This window comes from Scomber japonicus, chromosome 17, assembly GCF_027409825.1.
Source record: "Scomber japonicus isolate fScoJap1 chromosome 17, fScoJap1.pri, whole genome shotgun sequence".
Classification (NCBI taxonomy): domain Eukaryota; kingdom Metazoa; phylum Chordata; class Actinopteri; order Scombriformes; family Scombridae; genus Scomber; species Scomber japonicus.
Genome location: NC_070594.1, coordinates 18,452,600 through 18,470,540, shown reverse-complemented (window position 1 = coordinate 18,470,540; position 17,941 = coordinate 18,452,600). Strand labels below are relative to the sequence as shown.

The 17,941-nt window shown below is 37.9% G+C and overlaps 2 protein-coding genes across 2 annotated transcripts; both read right to left on the bottom strand.

Annotated features, from left to right (window-relative positions):
- Positions 1 to 1,110: 1,110 nt before the first annotated feature.
- epm2a (EPM2A glucan phosphatase, laforin) lies at positions 1,111 to 8,623 on the bottom strand. Its single transcript, XM_053337180.1, has 4 exons — positions 8,244 to 8,623; positions 6,907 to 7,081; positions 3,656 to 3,900; positions 1,111 to 2,012 (listed from the first exon to the last, which is right to left on the bottom strand). Exons 1-4 carry the CDS (start codon positions 8,488 to 8,490, stop codon positions 1,729 to 1,731), a joined length of 951 nt encoding a protein of 316 aa, XP_053193155.1. The 5' UTR covers positions 8,491 to 8,623; the 3' UTR covers positions 1,111 to 1,728.
- Positions 8,624 to 9,908: 1,285 nt separating this feature from the next.
- Positions 9,909 to 16,081, bottom strand: LOC128377259 (hydroperoxide isomerase ALOXE3-like). Its single transcript, XM_053337179.1, has 14 exons — positions 15,935 to 16,081; positions 14,582 to 14,786; positions 14,391 to 14,472; positions 14,153 to 14,275; positions 13,912 to 14,015; positions 12,099 to 12,268; positions 11,794 to 11,937; positions 11,445 to 11,648; positions 11,269 to 11,355; positions 10,962 to 11,128; positions 10,754 to 10,875; positions 10,580 to 10,680; positions 10,205 to 10,375; positions 9,909 to 10,088 (listed from the first exon to the last, which is right to left on the bottom strand). The coding sequence occupies exons 1-14, from the start codon at positions 16,079 to 16,081 to the stop codon at positions 9,909 to 9,911; spliced, it is 2,007 nt and encodes a 668-aa protein (XP_053193154.1).
- Between the last annotated feature and the right edge of the window lie 1,860 nt (positions 16,082 to 17,941).

Sequence of the window (17,941 nt, the reverse complement as noted above, 5' to 3'; positions counted from 1 at the left end):
TGTGATGCTTTAAATCAGCGGAATGAATGAGTCTGTTAAAGGAGGAGCAGAGCAAATAAATACCAGCCGATAGCTTGCAGGGACATTGCAAAGCCAAGACAATAGACACAACACAAGAACTACGTGTATCCTTTCGGCACATTGTGGATTAAATGGATATTTGTGGATTTCTCGTGGAATACATTTTCTGTACTATAAAAAGCAGTCTCAGAGACAGCTGAAAATGCTCATGGATGCTTACTCTAATATGAGTCAAAGGATCTGTGGGAACTGGTGTATGTGATTGGCAGATCCTGGAAATCATGAGAACCACAGATACTTTATACCATCACAGTAATCCAAACATGCTACATGTTTACCTGTTAGACTTGACATTCATTAAATGGCACACACATACTGATATCATTTCCATCAAACCTGTACACACTCTGCTTCTTCCTCTTCTTCAAAACAACAAGCATTCCACTCATTTAATATTCAGTTTAAAATATATATTTTTAGAGCATTTAGAATACCAAGTACAAGTGCAGGGCTCAGTACCCCCACTCATCCTCATTGACACCCTCATAAGGCGCTGTCTGAAACTTAATGAGCAGGTATAAGAAGAATTCTTATTCATCTTCTCCAATTCAGTAACTTTCCTTAATTAGAGTCGGCTAACAAAAACACTGCATTTTGAAAAAAGCATGACATACTGAATAGGAGTTCAGGCAGAAGTTCAGAATTGACAACAAACAATATTCCAATATTGTCTTATTATGTATGCATTAAAATGGCGTGGCAGTGATGTTGTTTTTGTTATTTAGAAGATGGAACGGAATAGCATCTGACGGATAATTAAATGAAGATGAAACGCTATCAAGCTCTGTGAGAGAGCCAGGCGGAGCTGTATTCTTCGATGTCTTAGAGTTGAATACCCCTTTGACAAAAAGGGAAAGGCACTGTCTGTTATTTGTTTGTTTGTTTGTTTTGCTTTAAGAATTGGTTGACAGGCAGTGCCATTTTTGGAAAGTATTAAGACCTCTCTTAAAAAAAAAAAGTACTGAACAAACCAAATGAATGAAATGAAAAAGTGCATGAAATGGATGCATTATCAACAGTAGAATAATCCTTTACTGAGAAGCACAACATGTTTAAACAGTGGGAACACTCAACATATTTGACCTGCCTCCTTCTCACTTTGAAAGAAGAAATCTCATCTCTCATTCAACAGGGCTGAAGTGCCTTCTCAAAATGTCAACTCTATTCATTGATTACTAAAAAGGCTAAAAGAAAAGGTCTCTCCAAAAACCCCTGCAGACATACACCAAGAAGCACTAATAGTGTCCTCAGCTGCTTCCAAGTGCAGAATTTGCAACTGTGAATACCAAATGGCACATTGTAATTCCTGAAGTTAAAAGCTCACACATCACAGGAGGATTAATTGCTTGCAAAATCTACTGTACGCTGGCAGCCGGCAGAACTCTTTCTGGATATTTGGGAATCAACCAGATTTCAAAAGCCACTCAGCAGAAGCGGGTCAGTGAACATACATTAGATTTTTGTGGAAAGTAGTATATTTTCTTGGCTTGTTTTTTTACCTTCAGGCATATTTTATGCTGACTATACAATACTTTATTCTACACAACTTCAAGAATAATTTTAGTTTCAAAAAGTCTCCAGTGGAGCCCTCCATGACTGTAAATTCATTATCAAATTTTAAGACTTCATTACAAGGACACAAAACTTTCATGTCTCTGGGTAAGAGATGGATGATCGCAGCCGTCCAAACTTCTGGATGAAATCTGCCTGAGCTTGGACTAAAGCTTCCTCATCTATGTACACTGCCGGCCTCCTGGCTGTGACAAAGTACTGCACCTTCCTCATGCTCCAGCCCAGGACGTACATGAGCAGGCCGCACACAGCTGCTGTCGACCTGCCCACTCCGGCATTACAGTGAACATAGACAGTGTGACCATTTTCCAGGAGACCATGAAGCAGAAATACAGCCTGGGGAAGCATCCTGATGCGACCTGCAGAAGATAATAACACGCATTACAATATTCTATATTGTTGTCATTGTCATCAAATCCTATTGAAAGGATTGACAGTACATTACAGTAAAGAAAACACTTCTGACATCAACAGGTACCAGTGTAGGTGGATTACTACTATAAATACAGATTACTCTTGATTAGATTTCTCAGAGTGTGATCATATACAGTGCTGTCTTGGATACTTTTGTTGGCACTTTGGTTTACCAGATGTTTTTTTACTTTACTTGAATTTATCATGGAAACATGGGTTCTTCTTTTGTGATTGACATAAGATATTGAACTGTATTATTTTCTCAAGAAAAAAAAAATTTGAATGTATGATTAGACTTTCATGTGCCTGATTTACTAAGTTCCCAAATAAAGGGTACTAAATTGCATGTGCAGTGCAACAGATGGCACGTTTGGTTAATATGCATTTTGCGGGTGATCTACTAAGAACAACTGCACAAATGACAACAGGTGCAGACAGCACTATTTAAATGAGGGATTTGTGTCTTAATGGAGGGTTTGGACAAGCAGAAAGCCCTCAAGCGCAAAATGAAATCCGATACCATGGAATTAGAGATTCTAATGGAAGCAAACATATTGAGTTATAACAAAAAAATATCCCCAGAAAACCTGCCATATGAGAGAGTATTTGTGACAAAGTCAATACTGTTAGTAAAAAGCAAAAATATTAACACAGGTGGAAAAAATCAGTTCTCTGCATATTCTGTCATTGTGCCTCCATCTCCTCATCACCACAGTAACAGTACTCATCTGTGCGCAGCACGTAGCCACTTAATACCTGTCTTTCAAACGTATTATTTATAGACAAAATTACCTTCAGGTTTGCTAAATCACAATGTGTGTGCTAAATAACATATTTGCATTTTCTCCTATCTGTATTTTGCATCCTGGGGTTAAAACGCCCCGTATTGCATATTCATTATGGCAAACATACTAAATGAACAGCACGTATTGTCTTACACATTTGAAAGATGCAATCATCAGAGCGACTTGTTAGTACTATTGCAAATTCTACTAAATAGTAATATTGTAAATTTGTAAATTTCCCCATATATCCCCCCTAATAAAGGAATATCTTATCAGTTTGTACATATTTTTTGTGTTTTCACACACGCAAACCTTTAGTAACTCAGGCCTATTGTGTACTATGTGAGTCATGCCAAAGACACATTTTTATCGCTTTGTGATAAACAATAAGGTATTCATGATTGATGAATATTCAGGCTGAAAGAAAGCTCTGGTGGTGATTTGAGGTCATGGTTGGCTACAATTTCATCAATCATGGATCCTTTAGAGGTTTCTGTCTTGTGTTGTAGAACTGATGAATTGATTTTCTGACCTTTGAATTATTTGAATGGAACCTATGAATTTCAAAGGTGAAAAAACAGCACTGTGAAGGTTGGCATTGTGAGTAAGTTTAGAGCTAATCAGTCAAATGACCCAGACTAATGATAGTACTGTACGAATGTGCAAATGCCAGCTCCGCCAGAGTGTCTTTGAGGAAGAGGTTGAGTCATTAACAGCTCCAAGCCGTGTCTGTCCGTTCACTCTGACTGAACACTTTTATTATTACTGAATTCATACTTGTATGTTTGCAGAATTATCCTTACCCTCAGTACTCATGTCAGGCGTGGGCATCCACACATACACCAGGCCGCAGTCATTGTACAAATGGATCATGGTGTCTGGAGTCATGGCTGCATCTGGGTTGCGCCTGCAGCCATGGGAGTTGTTCACCACATCCCATTCTGTCTGAAAGTTCATCACTGCAGTAACACCCAGTTCATGCTTCAGCTTGATAGTCACATGTTCTACCTGTCGTGGACAGCTGCCCAGCCAAATCCGTGGCAGCACCCTGGGGGCAATGAACAGGGATGATTTAAAAAAAAACACACAGGGCTAATGTACAGGTGAATATCATCAGATTACACATTATGGATCTGAAATTCAAGTGTCATTTTAGATACAGGTGATGGAAAGTAGAGATACAGGGGGGGAAAATGCAATGAATAGATCACAACTGTAAAGTAGCAGTTTTATAAAATAGAGAGCTTCAGACACTGAGAGGGAAAATAAATGAGTTGTGAGGGAGGCTATCGGCCAGTGTAATGAATAGGAGTACCAAAGTGAAGTTATTTAAAAAAACCCTGTCCTACAGATAGGTAAGAGGTGAGCTGACATTAGCAGGTCACTAATAAGCAGAAGGTTAGCTTTTTTTCTCCCACCTTCCTCCCTGTCTCCCTCATAGCCATGATGTTTTATTGACCTCTTGTCCCTCTAATTTTCTCCCTCACCATTATGGTCTGAGGCAGACTCCATTTAGTGCTCATTAGTATGCATTAAGTCAACAATCAGAGGAGGTGACGCGTAAAAGGAAGGAAGGACGCTGTTAATCTACAATGTCCCACAGTGGCACTGCTGTGAAGCTCTGTGGTCTCAACTTCTGTTTCTAGATGACCTCCATTTCTTTCTTTTTTTGCTGAAAACAGTATTGTTGTAAGTGATTCAACTGTCTTTTGAGCCCACTGTGCATATACTTTTTTTCCATCAATGTGTAACAACAGGACTATTTAAAGATGAAAAACTGAAGGACAAGTTTTCTCATTATCTACTCCTGTTTTACATTGTTTTCAAGAATATATGTTTTATAACTGTTTTGTCTTTAGTGTTTAGTTGGTTTTGGTTGGTTTCTTTATTACTGGAAAACAACCATCTCTAGATTGTTTGGTTCAGCAGAAATAAAAAAACTAATTACAAAAAAATGTCTGTGTAACCCTTAGGCCCCCTCCTCTCTGAATATGAGCGTGAGTGAAGAGGGACCTGCTAGAAAGTGAGTTTAAGTCCCTTTGAATCATGTAATGAGTTACTGCAGAGTGAGTGTGTAGGATACTTGGGGCTACACGGATGCAAGGTCTGAGAGAGTAATTTAAAAAGCTATTAATAGGCAAGGTACAAGGGCACAGTGCCTCTTACTGAACACAGGTCCTTGACATAAGCCTTGTAAGGTCCTCGGACACAAATTAAAACCTGATGGCACAAGCCAAGCCTGTTCATTCTTATGCAAGTTATGTGCTCACTGCGTCAGGGGTCCTGTGCCGGATATACTGTATCATGGCACTGAGTATGCCTGAAAGGTTCAAAAGAAATGCATGGGTAGACTTCATTCAAACATGAACATGCATCTTCCATCCTTTATCCTCATGGCTAACCCCAAATGTTAAGTAAATTACATAACAGCTCTCTAAGTCTATCACTACTGCTAGGTTATGTCAAAGATGCACAGATGTGTTTTTGGTGGTGCCGCAACAGTGGGGCCAAAACGCAAAAGTCTGTGACTGAGTGACTGAGTGATAAAGTTACCCCTGCACATGCAAACCACGTACTTTCATCAACTTTTTGGACACATTTATTAACATTTGTTTGTGGTAATGAAACACACTATTTGTTAAACCTATTTTTAGTAGAGCGTAGAGTGACTGACTTTAATGCAGCTATTCAACCTGGAGGCTGTAAATGAAGTCAAACCTGTCACTGAGATGTCATGAGCTGACACAAACAACTCAATGTCTCTCCAAAAGACTTGTGACTAGGAAGGAAAACGAGGACTACAATGAAGAGTGCTTCCATCGACAAAGAAAACATATCAGTCACTTCTGCAAAAATGAGGTTAAGGAGGTGATAATACAGCTGCTGGTGGTTTACTTTTTGGAAGGACATTTTTCCAACGTGTCAGACAGCAATTATCACTAAATGGGAAAGAGCAAGGGCAAAAAACAAAGGAGCGAGCAGGCATTAGAAGGTGACTGAGGCTCTTTGTCTGTCCTGTTATAAGAGAGTGAGATCAGAGATTTAAAAAAAAGGCATAGTTACATGACTCTTAAGTACTGTAGAAGAAGAGTGTCCTTTGAATATCATGATATTAAAGAATTCAAACTTGCAATGAGCATACATGAAATCCAAGACAATCAGCTACATTTGAAAACTGCAAGGAAGATACGAGAAGAGGAGCTGATGCATTCAAGCTCCTCAAGAAACAGTTAGACTTCAGCATGGGAATTGATTAGCCCCTGAGGATCTCATTAATTTCATAGTATTATTAAATTTGGTACACACATTAGATTTGACATCACAAAGGCATAAAACTTCTAACAAGCATCATATCAGTGGGTTTGGGGTGGGTGGCGGGGGGGGGTGGGGTGGGGTGAGATGATGGATCCACAAGAAGAGTGCTTTGACAGTTTGCAGGATTTCAGCATCTTTTTTCATTAGGGACTACAGACGTCAAATGAAGAATATATGAATGTCCCATTACTATGAATCATGACAGGAAATGCTTAAAGGGATAGTTTGCAATTTGGGGAAATATGCTTATTGGATTTCTTTCTGAGAATCAGGTGAAAAGATTGCCAGAACTCTCAGGATATGTAGGTACAGCCAGCAGCCGATTAGCTTAGTTTAACATAAAGACTGGAAACAGGGGGAAACAGCTGGCCTGGCTTTCCCCAAGGGTCACAGCACTAACTATTTATAATTAACATTGTTCATTCTGTACAAAATCCAAAATGCAAAAATGACATGCTGTGGTTTTGAGGGTTATGTGCTACTTATAGGCTGAAGTGGCTTCCTGAAGTCTTTGCTGGTCGCTTGGCAACCTTACAGTCACCATAAGACACCATGAGAGTGGTAATGATCTTTCCATCTAACACTCTGCAGGAAACCAAATATGCATATTTCTGAAAATAAAATGGAGAACAATTGAGAAAGGTTGAGTTACTTACTTCATTTGTCTTCATGACATTTACATACTCAAAGCATTCCCACACAACATTATGTAAAAAAGGCTTTTACTGTTTTGTATTACCTGGAAAAATGTATGGCCTTCTGACCTGCCACACTGAAATAAAAGTTGGTGGTGTGTTTCATCTCATCTGTGTGTCCTGTTTCCTCTATCCAGTGACCAATCGGGTGGCAGTACACTCCATCCACCATGTTCCTCTTATCATATGAACAACTTCTGTCGTGGTGTGGACCATTGCCTGGTGACAAAGAAGACAACCATTGTGCAGGTTAGTGACCAAAAAACATGTTGGCACCAGGTTGGCACAGAAGTATGTATGTGTTTAACAGAGAAACAACATTCAATACATCAGGAAAAATGGTTCCCTTTTAACAAAAAAAAGGTGTTCGGAATTAACGTTCATTTACTCTAGTACTAGTAAGTATTTGTACTTTATGCAGTGACGAAAACTCCATTAAACACATAGGAAAATGTATAGCCTTGATTGTTTTCAAGGCCGTATCTTGATTGTTTTCTCCTCTTTGTGTTTGTTGTGTTTTGTCCTTTCTGTCTATTCGATGTTTTACTGTTTTTATGACTCATTATGTTTTTAATGACTTTGTATAAGCCCTCTGAGCTTCTTTCCTCCACTGCACAATTAATATAACTTTATTTATCTGCATATTTTATTATGACCTCTGTGCAGAGAAATATTTATGATATTTAAGTCAATAACTTTTTACTCACTCTACCTTTATCTGACAACTACTGTAACTAGTTACTTTGCACAAATGAATTTGAATACATACATCAAAAAACATGACGAGTTTATGATACATTGTTATACATTGTTACATTGTTATAAATAGCTCAACAGTATGTGATGCCTTATTTAGCTACATTAAAACACTGCTCACATGTTAATTTATTAATAACAATAATTCAGTAATTTCATCTAAGTATAATGTGACACTGACAAGGCAGATTTTCAACATTAGGGGTACTTTTAGTTTTGATATTTTAAGGGCACTTTTTTCTGATAACTTTTAAGTCGCTTATTTTGTCATGTCTCTGGTGTTTAATAATTTTGGAGGCTGGGCATTTACCTGTAATGGTATATTCTTTCACTTTGGTATTGCTAATTTTACTAGTAAGTCACCACGTCTTACACTACTCATTAAAAACACGTGCACAGGTACATGAGCTTTTAGTAAATGAGAGGCGTGACTTTAACGCCATCGCGTGGCAGTTAGGATGAATTACATGACACGAAACAAACATGGAGTTGTTTTCGCCTCGTAGGCCTTCATGTATGTTACGATGGGCATCACGTTGAATATGCGTGACGTCTGGGTCTGGCACGCTGTACTCTTACGTAGTCGGCTAAATGTGACGCTCAAGATGACAACATCCATGTGTACCTTCCCATTTATAAGTGCCTCTGACTCTTTTGATGAACTTGAACCACAGTGTGTCTGTAACCGGCTCTGACAGCTCCACCTCGCCGATCCACAGACACGGTTCATGCGGTGACGGGAACTTCTGAGAGGCTGTCATCTGAACCGCTCCGCTCGGGTCCCACTGGCCCATTTCTGGACGCGAACCCAAAACAAAAACCTCCGAGTCCGACGAGTCCGGAGTGAGAATGACGCCGAATCTGAATAACATTGTCCTGACTGAATGATATGTCCTCAGGCGTTTAGTATAGTGGGCTGGAGTTATTATTTTACTGTATCAAGTCCGCGCTGCAAATACACTGTGTGGTACTGTAGTCTAAAAATAAACCTCGCTTTTTTGGATGGCGTAGTCTGCATCAAAGATGGGTTAGAGAGACTGAGGTCCCACTTTGACAAATTTAGCGGACCCATAGGCTACACTAATCACATTCTAACTACATTCACCTCCCTCCATTTTTACTGTGTAGAATTTACTTATGTACAATTTTGAGGTACTTTTAGGGTCGACTTTACTCAAGTATTTCCATAGCCTATCCCTATACTATATGTTTCTAATCCAATGTATTCAGGGAAGTGTTGTATTTTTCCTCTGTTGTATTTACTGTATCTGACAGACATTGTTGCTTTTTCAGGAAAAACATGTTAAAGATTAAGCTTCTCAACCTTGTTGGCTTGTGACCCCTTACAAGAAAAAGCAATGTCTATTCAAGACCCTTTGTCATGTTTCAGATTTCTGATAAAACAACAAATGTCCCATCTTATTTATTTATGTTATCTGGTTCTTCACAAAAAAGCCAATATTCAAGAAATGTCCAAATTATGAATACAGTTTATGGAGCAGAACTTTGCTGTTTCATTTTCTTCTCTAATTATGTTACAACCCTGGCAGACTTATCTGTTACTATAGGCTAATTGCTCTAGACTGCAACCCATCTATCTCTTCATATCTTCACAAATGACATCAAATTACAACTCCATACTGTCCACACTGAGGAAAGTTTTCATCTTTCCTGGTGGTTCCAGGACCAATTGATAGTATAAAAATGTACTGGACACAAAATAGGACACAAAGAACACAGATTTAATTACACACCACCTTTATTTGGATATTTTAGGTCACCAGGTTAAACATTTCCAATATATGTAGCCTATCACTCAAACTATAAACCAATTAAGCTTAAATTCTACATATAGACACACAAAAGAGAAATCAAACTGTGCCACTCCTAGCTAGCTTTATCTGATTAATCCCTGTCTTCATTTTCTTCATGTCATGTCTTTATAGGAAAGGGAAAGATAAATACATAAAATAATACCTGAAGTTAAATATGTATCTTTGAATGACCTGATACAAATAATCTTTAGCATATTGCACTTCTACATTCAGAATGTATTATTTCTGTAAAATGTTACACACTGAAACCACAAAATCAAAATCAGAGAACTACACTATCAGAGAACTACACTAATGCACACTAAGCTTTTACATTGGGCTGCAGCCTAACTGACTCATATGTTACTATACCACTGGGTCACTCTTGATGCAGTCAAAATATAATAATCTTCTCCCAGCATGCAACACCCTACTGACTATGTCTACCACCACACTTAATGTAAATAAAGACTTGCTTAAATAGTGATACTGTTCTCTATTTCAGCAGGGTTCAGGTAGGTGTACGGCACTTTAAGCTTTGAATTTCTGGATGTAATGTCTTCACTGAGGTGGGACAATTCATGCTGAAAGTCCTTAATCATCTCCTTAGGGTCATGCTCATCGAATCGCTCTTCTGGGTATGAGCCCAAGGGAACCTGCCAAAAGAACAATAACATAACAGAAAATCAGCAATTTGCTTGTGGTGCAATTTGTCAAGGTATTTTCAAAATGTGGATAAAGGTCATGATCCTTCTATGAACATCAAACTCACAACATCTGTGTATTTTTCTGAAAGAAGCCACAGCATTCCTGCAATGCTGGCTGTCTCTGCAATATTTGGGAGAGTCTCCAATACTGTGTCCATGCACGCCTCCCCTTTGGTGGTTGGAGGTGGTTCGCGCAGCAGGAGCGAGCCATTGGGCATCCAGGAGCTGTAGTCAAACTAAATCACAAAAGAAGCTTCAATATGGACTACTTTTTTATTCTTGGTCATGGGCTCTACTCTATTTATTTGAGCTGTGTCTAGTAAAATAAAATAAAAACGTTCTGAAACAACACTCCATATGTTTTAGCATTAAAACACACGTAATACTTTATCAAACATCAAAAAGTATTCTATTGTCCCAGCTATTTATTATTGCCTCACCTGTCCATTATTGACAGCAGTGTGTTGAGCTGTCACAGTGAAAATAACCATGGTGATGAACTTGATCACTTCCTCGACAGTATGGAAACAGTGTGGAATCCCTGTTGGCAACCACCATTGTCAGTCAATTGAATTCAACATACCAAAGGCTACAAATGAAACTGGGTTAAATACCTGAGTCTGTGTTTCCTAAGAAGCCATGCATGAATATGTCATGGATCCATTCCTGCAGCTCAGAGTCATCTTGCACCTCACAGTCTGAATGATAATAGTGCTCCATTATTTCCTCCACGAATCTGGTTAACATAAAAATAAGTCCATTTTAAACCGTCTTTTAAAATTGTGCTTCAGCTGATTAGTTGCAATCATATGCAAATAAAACCTGTTGATGATCTTCCACAGCTTCAGGCCGTCATCTCTGTAGTAGAAGTTGGGGATGGACTCCAGTCCTCGTGCAGTGATGTTCTCTGGCAGACAGAGGGAGCTGTAGGTCAGCTCAGAGAAAGACCTTCTCGTGAGCTCTGTCAGCCCCTCATATCCAAGTGAGCTCTATCAATTAAAAACATACAAATAGTTTGTTTCTTGAAGTATAAAATAATTTAAAAAGTTACTTTTAAAGAATGCATTAAACAGATTTTTGCAATGGTGCGATTTAATTGGAGTATACATAATATGTTAAAGGTCCATACCATTCTTAAAGCTCCTTCACGTCCAAAAAGAACTTTGCGCCCTTCAATATTAATCGGGAGAGTGTAGCGGAAGTGTGGAATCAGCAGCTATGCAGAGAAAGAGAATATTAAAAGTGAAATTACTGGTAATTTCAGCAAACACGCCCTGGATACCATGACCTGTTGTGTAATAATACCTTGTAAATGGGATGAATCACAGGGAAGTTGCGGAGAGTGGCTACAGCGAACACCTCTGCCAGATAGCGAGTTTTCATGAGGTGATGTACTGCCTGGTGTTCCATAAGATCTGCATTTTTAATAAACATCTTGGCCAGCAGCCAGTCAGGCTCAGGGTCACTGGGCAGAAAGATGGGATTCTTCCTAGAAGGTTCCTGATGCAGCTGGAATATGATTAAAAAATATTAAATTGTTATATTTTAAAATAGTGCAAGATTTTAGAAAAACATACTGATACACTATAAAATGTAATATAGCTGTGTGATTACATTTATACAGTATACATGAGGTCTCAAGAGAATACTGCACCTGTATTGCAATCGGCATCAGTTTGTTGTCTGGGTTCAAGTAGAACAAACAGAAACCAGCAGTCACATCCAGAGGTTCACCATTATAGTTTCTAGCAGGTATTCCATCCATGATCGCCTTGTCACAGATAAATATATTGCCATCCTTTGTGGGAAGAAAAGACACATGAAATGAATGTTAAAAGACATTTGCAATAAATGTATACAGTGTGATTCAAAGACTTTTCACTTGTACACTCTTTAAACTTACAAATCATTTGCCAAAGCAAATATTATCACCAATTTAAGGCCACCCATCTTCCATACCTCCATTTCCGTGTGAAGACAGCTATCTTCCAGGAACGGCTCCACCATGTCCTCTGTGACTAGAAAGTTTGGAGGAAGCTCTGAGCAGCGCTTGATCGTATTGGGGTTGATTCCGTTCAAAAACTGGGATCCATAAAAGTCATCTTCCTTCCAGTGCTGTGCAACATACTCTGGAAGAAAGGCAGTTTAGAGGTATAATATATAAATATATATATATATATATATATATATATATATATATATATAGATGTATATTTTTATTTATCTTTGAAGTACAACATGATCATCATCAATAAAAACAACTTTGTGGAAGAGTATTTTTCACACAGAACATATTTCAAATCTGTGAACCTTATAATATATAAGGTTAAATATGACTTTTTTGACTAGGCATCATCCCACAATGATAAATGTCAGCTCATTAAATAAACTACCAATAATTTTGTGCTCACATTTAATACAAATTATGTTTCATATTACAAATAATGTATTGCTAAGTTAGATGACAAGAAACCAAAAATTGTGACTTTTGCACAATTATGTTTGATGAAACCCCCTCATTTTTTAAGATGGGTCAGGGTTCAAGCACATATAGCCTGGTTCTGCTTGAAGTATCTTCCTGTTAAAGGGGAGTTTTCCCTTGCTGCTGTCGTCAAGTGCTTGCTCATGGGAAAATGTTGGGTAAAGAGTGCAGTCTGGACATGCTCTAAGTAAGATGTTCCCTGAGATCATTCTTGTGATAAAAATGATATTGACGTGACTTGACTATACTTGCTTTTCTTAAAAGTGTTGCCATACTAAATCACTGTATCATAAGGCTGTGTTTTAGCTTGTCTTTTTCCACATTTGTCTGTCCCTCATGTGCTCTTCTGGTCTCTGGAGCAAAGTAAACTGAAGTAAAGTTTTGATGACAGCATCAGTCACTTCTGAGTTAACTTTACTGAGCATGGACTGAAGGAAAAAAGTTAAAACCAAGTAAACCTGTTATTGGAAACATGTCTGCATGTGGGATGCATAGTTGATGTTGAGCGTGTTGGTTTGGTTAAACGGAGGCTTAAGGTCTTTACACACTGGGCAGTTAATTTGCACGCCAATATATTTTTTCAAGCTGTTGTTTTTTTCATACTTTCACACCAAGCGCGGATATTACACAGCAAAAAAGCGATTAATTTTTTTCGGAACAAGGTTGATTTTTTTGGAGTTTTCACACAGCGAATAAAAGCATCAACCAATCACAAAACGTAGTCTCTTCAGTCAGTTGTTGACTGAGAAGGCCCACATGGGGGGTTGACTATCCCGCTGTATGTGTTATTTACTGTATCTACATTGATTGATTGATTGATCAGCTCCCAGTCTGTCTGTGAGTGCCTGTTTGACTGCAGACAGGTAGATTCCCCAATGAATCAATACATTGATTCACAAACACTGCAGACTTCTTCCCGTGGTACCAGCATGTAAACTGTTTTGGTTCAGTAAACTTCTGCCCAGTCAGTCAGTCTGGTGAAAGCATTTTGCAGTTTGAACTTTGAAGGTCAGCTTGGCCATCTTACATGTTTTAGTTTGAGATATTTTGACTTTTTGTTGGCCATTCCTAGTTATATAAGTTATATAAGTTGAAAAAATAAATGTTTATACTGTTGAATTCTGTGCACTGAAATCACATACATAACACAACAACATATTAATCTGATAACTTCTGATAAGATTTTAAGATCACTTCTCTCAAGAGCTGTTGTTGTAGTGTACTGATACATTAGTGAGTTTGTAGAAATACGTATATGAAGTCAGTTGTTGAAAACTGGTAAAGCTCTACCTGACATGGTTGTCTTTTTGTAACAGAAGATGGTTTTCATTTCTTCAAAGCTTTCCCAGTCTTCACTAGAGTCAATCAGCCTCTTAAGCTTGAGCGTAACATCACTGAAGTAAGACAGGGTGAAAAAGAGAAAAACACAATGCACACGATTAACCAACATACTAATATCAATGCCTGTAGTTCACTTTTTGTCCAAAGACATAGACATTGTCACAGTATCAAAATATTTATAAAGACCCACCTCATCATGACTACATGTTGTATTTCATGTTGTTTTGACTTGGAGAAGCGGATTTCACCTGGGAGCTCAGAGGAATTATTGAAACTAGTGAAGTGAGGTATTCCCTTATCGATAATCTTCCATCTAAAAAACAAAAAGAGTAAATAAAGTTACTTAAAACCACATTAATATCACTACTGATGATCTTCTGAGACCATAATTGTGTCTCTATGAGAAGACTGTGCGGATGAAAACGTACTGGTATAGGCTCTTTCTGAGTGCCCGCTCTCTCCTGCGGTGGTCAATCAACAGGGGATGTTCCTCCTCATAAACCTTCATGGCTGAGAAATGAAAACAATACAGCTTTAGTTTTATTCTAAATTACACTAACAAGAAGATTAACAAAAACTAAGAAAGCTAAGTGATATTGTGTTCTTGTTTGAATCAGACCTCTCCCTCCTCTCAGCTCCACCAGTTCTCCACTGGACACCCATCTGTAACAGGGGAAAAGAATGACATCGTCGTCTGAGGTAGTCACCACTATTTTGGAGCAGTACCACTCGTCCTCCGGAAGAATGAAATGGGGATCTTTCTCCACCTTGACCAGCAGAAGCGTCCCCAGGCAAAAACTGGTTTCTATGGTGTGGGTTGTTACCTGAAAATAAGGGTTCAGCAAAATATAAACAAAGGAATGCAGTGTGTTGAAAATGTTATTTTAGCTGAGATTCAATTCCTGCAATGATGTAGTCAGTCAAGTAATCTATATGGTTAAATCCAGCAGCCTATGAAAAATAATTGACAAAAAACTCTCAAACATCATGTAGTCAGTTGACCTGCACAGTCCTAATATCTGATATTTATTTGATATTTAAATATTAAAATATGTTTTACATGTGAATCTGCTTCCTATCTGTAACTAGGTTTTTACAGTAGTAAACAATTTTTCAAATTAGTTAGATTCATGTCCCTTGAAATTTGAAAAAAATTGAAAAAATTGAATTGAAATTTATTGTGGTCCTGTCATTTAATTGCATTGGCAGTTGCTTTTTTGAGCTTATCCAAATATGTTGATGAAATGTGTTGAAATAGTGTTCACAAAAACAGTACAAAAGATGTATTGTTTTTTAAATGCAGGTAATCTCCTCAGCTGGAACAGGTTAGCCTTGCTTAAATATTTGTCTTGAACAAACCCAGGGAATTTGCTTAGCTCTGGAGTTATGCATGCATATGTAAAGTGCTCTTTAGAGTGTTATGCAATGGAGCTATTTTAGCTAATTGGCTTTACAGCGACTTGGGTGCAATCTTTGCGCACAACAACAGGTCTGTCAAAGGGTTTTTGGGACTTGAGTGAGCATACAGCTACACACTGTATGAATTGTGTAAATTTACTGTGTTCTTTTAAAAAGTTTAATTGAAACTCATAGCCTAACCCAAACCCAGTCTGAGTTAAAGAGATCATTATCAGACCATTAGCCCAACACACTGTTTCAGGTGTAATATGTGTGTTTCGATTGTGTTTCACATAAAAATAGATAGATGTTTTGTGTTTGGAATAACTTGTATAAACCTATGTGCTTATAAATTAATAGCTACTGGTGCATTCAAATAAACCAGTCTTTAATAGAAAAGCATCTTCCCAGCATGACACCCCCGAAAAACGGACTGCGTTGCATACACCTGTACAACCTATCTACCGTTGTTTACGGTAAATTATCAAGCTATCAATCACCCAGTACATTTGCACAAACAAAAAACCTAATTGAGACTTAATATGTAAGCATCGTTCATCTTGGTCCTACTTACTGTCCCAGTTGCAAAGTCGCTGTCCAAGAAGCCCAACTCAGTCTGCTGACTGTGCCCTTCAGTTCCAAATAAAGTGACATATATGTGGTCCATTGTTCCTGCATTTTCCATGTCACCTGTTGTTACCTCAATCTTGTACTCAGCCATGGTCAATAAGGGGAAACTGTCCAGAAAAGAAAGATAACTTAAACCTTGCAAATAATTATGTCATACCATGAGGATGGATGAATTATTATATACACTGTGTCAAATTGAGACAGTTTTACTTACCTCCTTGCTTCAGCTGCAGGTCTAGTTTTTCCTTCACTGAGGGCTGTGTTTGTCGTCTTCTATTAATCTCCTCCACCCCAGTTTGGACCTTTATGAGACAACAACACCCCACCCCCACTACAAATTAACATAAGAGGTGGTGTGACTACATTTCATTGTATTTCCAGTTTTTACTGCCCAGAGGGTCAGGAGAACAGTCCTCAAACGTACAGAAAGTTCCATTTCATCCCCATTACATAAACAACTCCTGAGACTTCATTTTGTGATATCTCTGCATTTATTAAGGTCTACTGCTCATACCTGTCATTTCGCACTATCTGTACATATGATTAATATAGTTTTTTGTACATTTAACCCCAAAATAATTGATAGAAAACGAAAATGTCTATACATTACTATAAAGCAAAGTCATCCAAACTGTTTTGTTTTAATACTAAACAAGTCAAGAGTACCTTCCTGCAGTAAAGATGGCCGACAAGAGCGCCGCCATAAATCCAATCCTTGCCAGAAGTCCCAAGCAGTAGTCAGTCAATCGCCGCTCATATATAGCCAATCCTTGCCAGAAGTGTCAGGCAAAGTTAATCGCCACGCCGAGTGAAAACAAAATAAAAAGCCTAAAAAAACCCACATACGTTAATAATAATAGTAATATAATATATATTACTATTAGTATTAGTATTAGTATTAGTAGTAAGTATATAATAATCATTCTATGAACTTTGTTGCAGTTACATGTTTATCGTAACGGTATAATTGACTAGTTAATTGACTCCACAAGTTTATAGGCTATTGACTCCACAAGTTTATAGGCTAACTCAGAAGTTAGTTAGAAGCCTACACTAATCAAGTTATAATGTTAACGTTTCATGGATTTAACTTTACTATCAACATTACAAATTCAAATGTGACTATTATGTTTGTGTGGTGGTGGTGGTGGTGGTGGTAAGGGGGTTCACTCTCTCACACACACACGAACACACACTCACAATAGGACTGAATAATAACTAAGATTGAATAGAGTTCTCAAATAAAACAAGGATTAATAAAATATTTATACAACCAAATTAACTGAGCACTTTCAGATTAGGCAGCAGTTGCAACATGAACACACAGTCACAACAAATGTCAATCAATCAATCAATCAGTCAATCAATCTTTATTTGTATAGCGCCAAATCACAACAAAGTTATCTCAAGGCACTTTACACATAGAGCAGGTTCTAAACTGAACTCTTCAGGTTTTAACTTTAAAGAGACCCAACATTCCCACATGAGCAAGCACTTGGCAACAGTGGCAAGAAAAAAACTCCCTTTTAACAGGAAAAAGCAATACAGAAGAAACTTCCGCTTGGGACTTCCGGCATAGATTAGATATATGGCGGCGCCCTTGTCAGTCATCTTAACTGCAGTTGGGTCCCTCTCAAAAAAGTTAGTCATCTTAAATGTACATCTGGATTTAGAGGTGCTATAAAACAAAGACAATAATGCTAATTGGCTGAAGGAGGCTGTGACTAATTCAGTGGAAACAAGTAAAATAGACAGATGGTCTAATGTTCTTGAATGCTGCTATGTTTAGACAGTTAAAACAGTGAAAAGACTACAAACTCAGTACAATTCACTAAAACCAGCTTACATCATTGGTATCCACACACACAGATGACTGTACACAATAACCTACACTATAGAAACAACAAACAAACAAAAAAACAAATAAAACAATGATACGTATTAAATATTT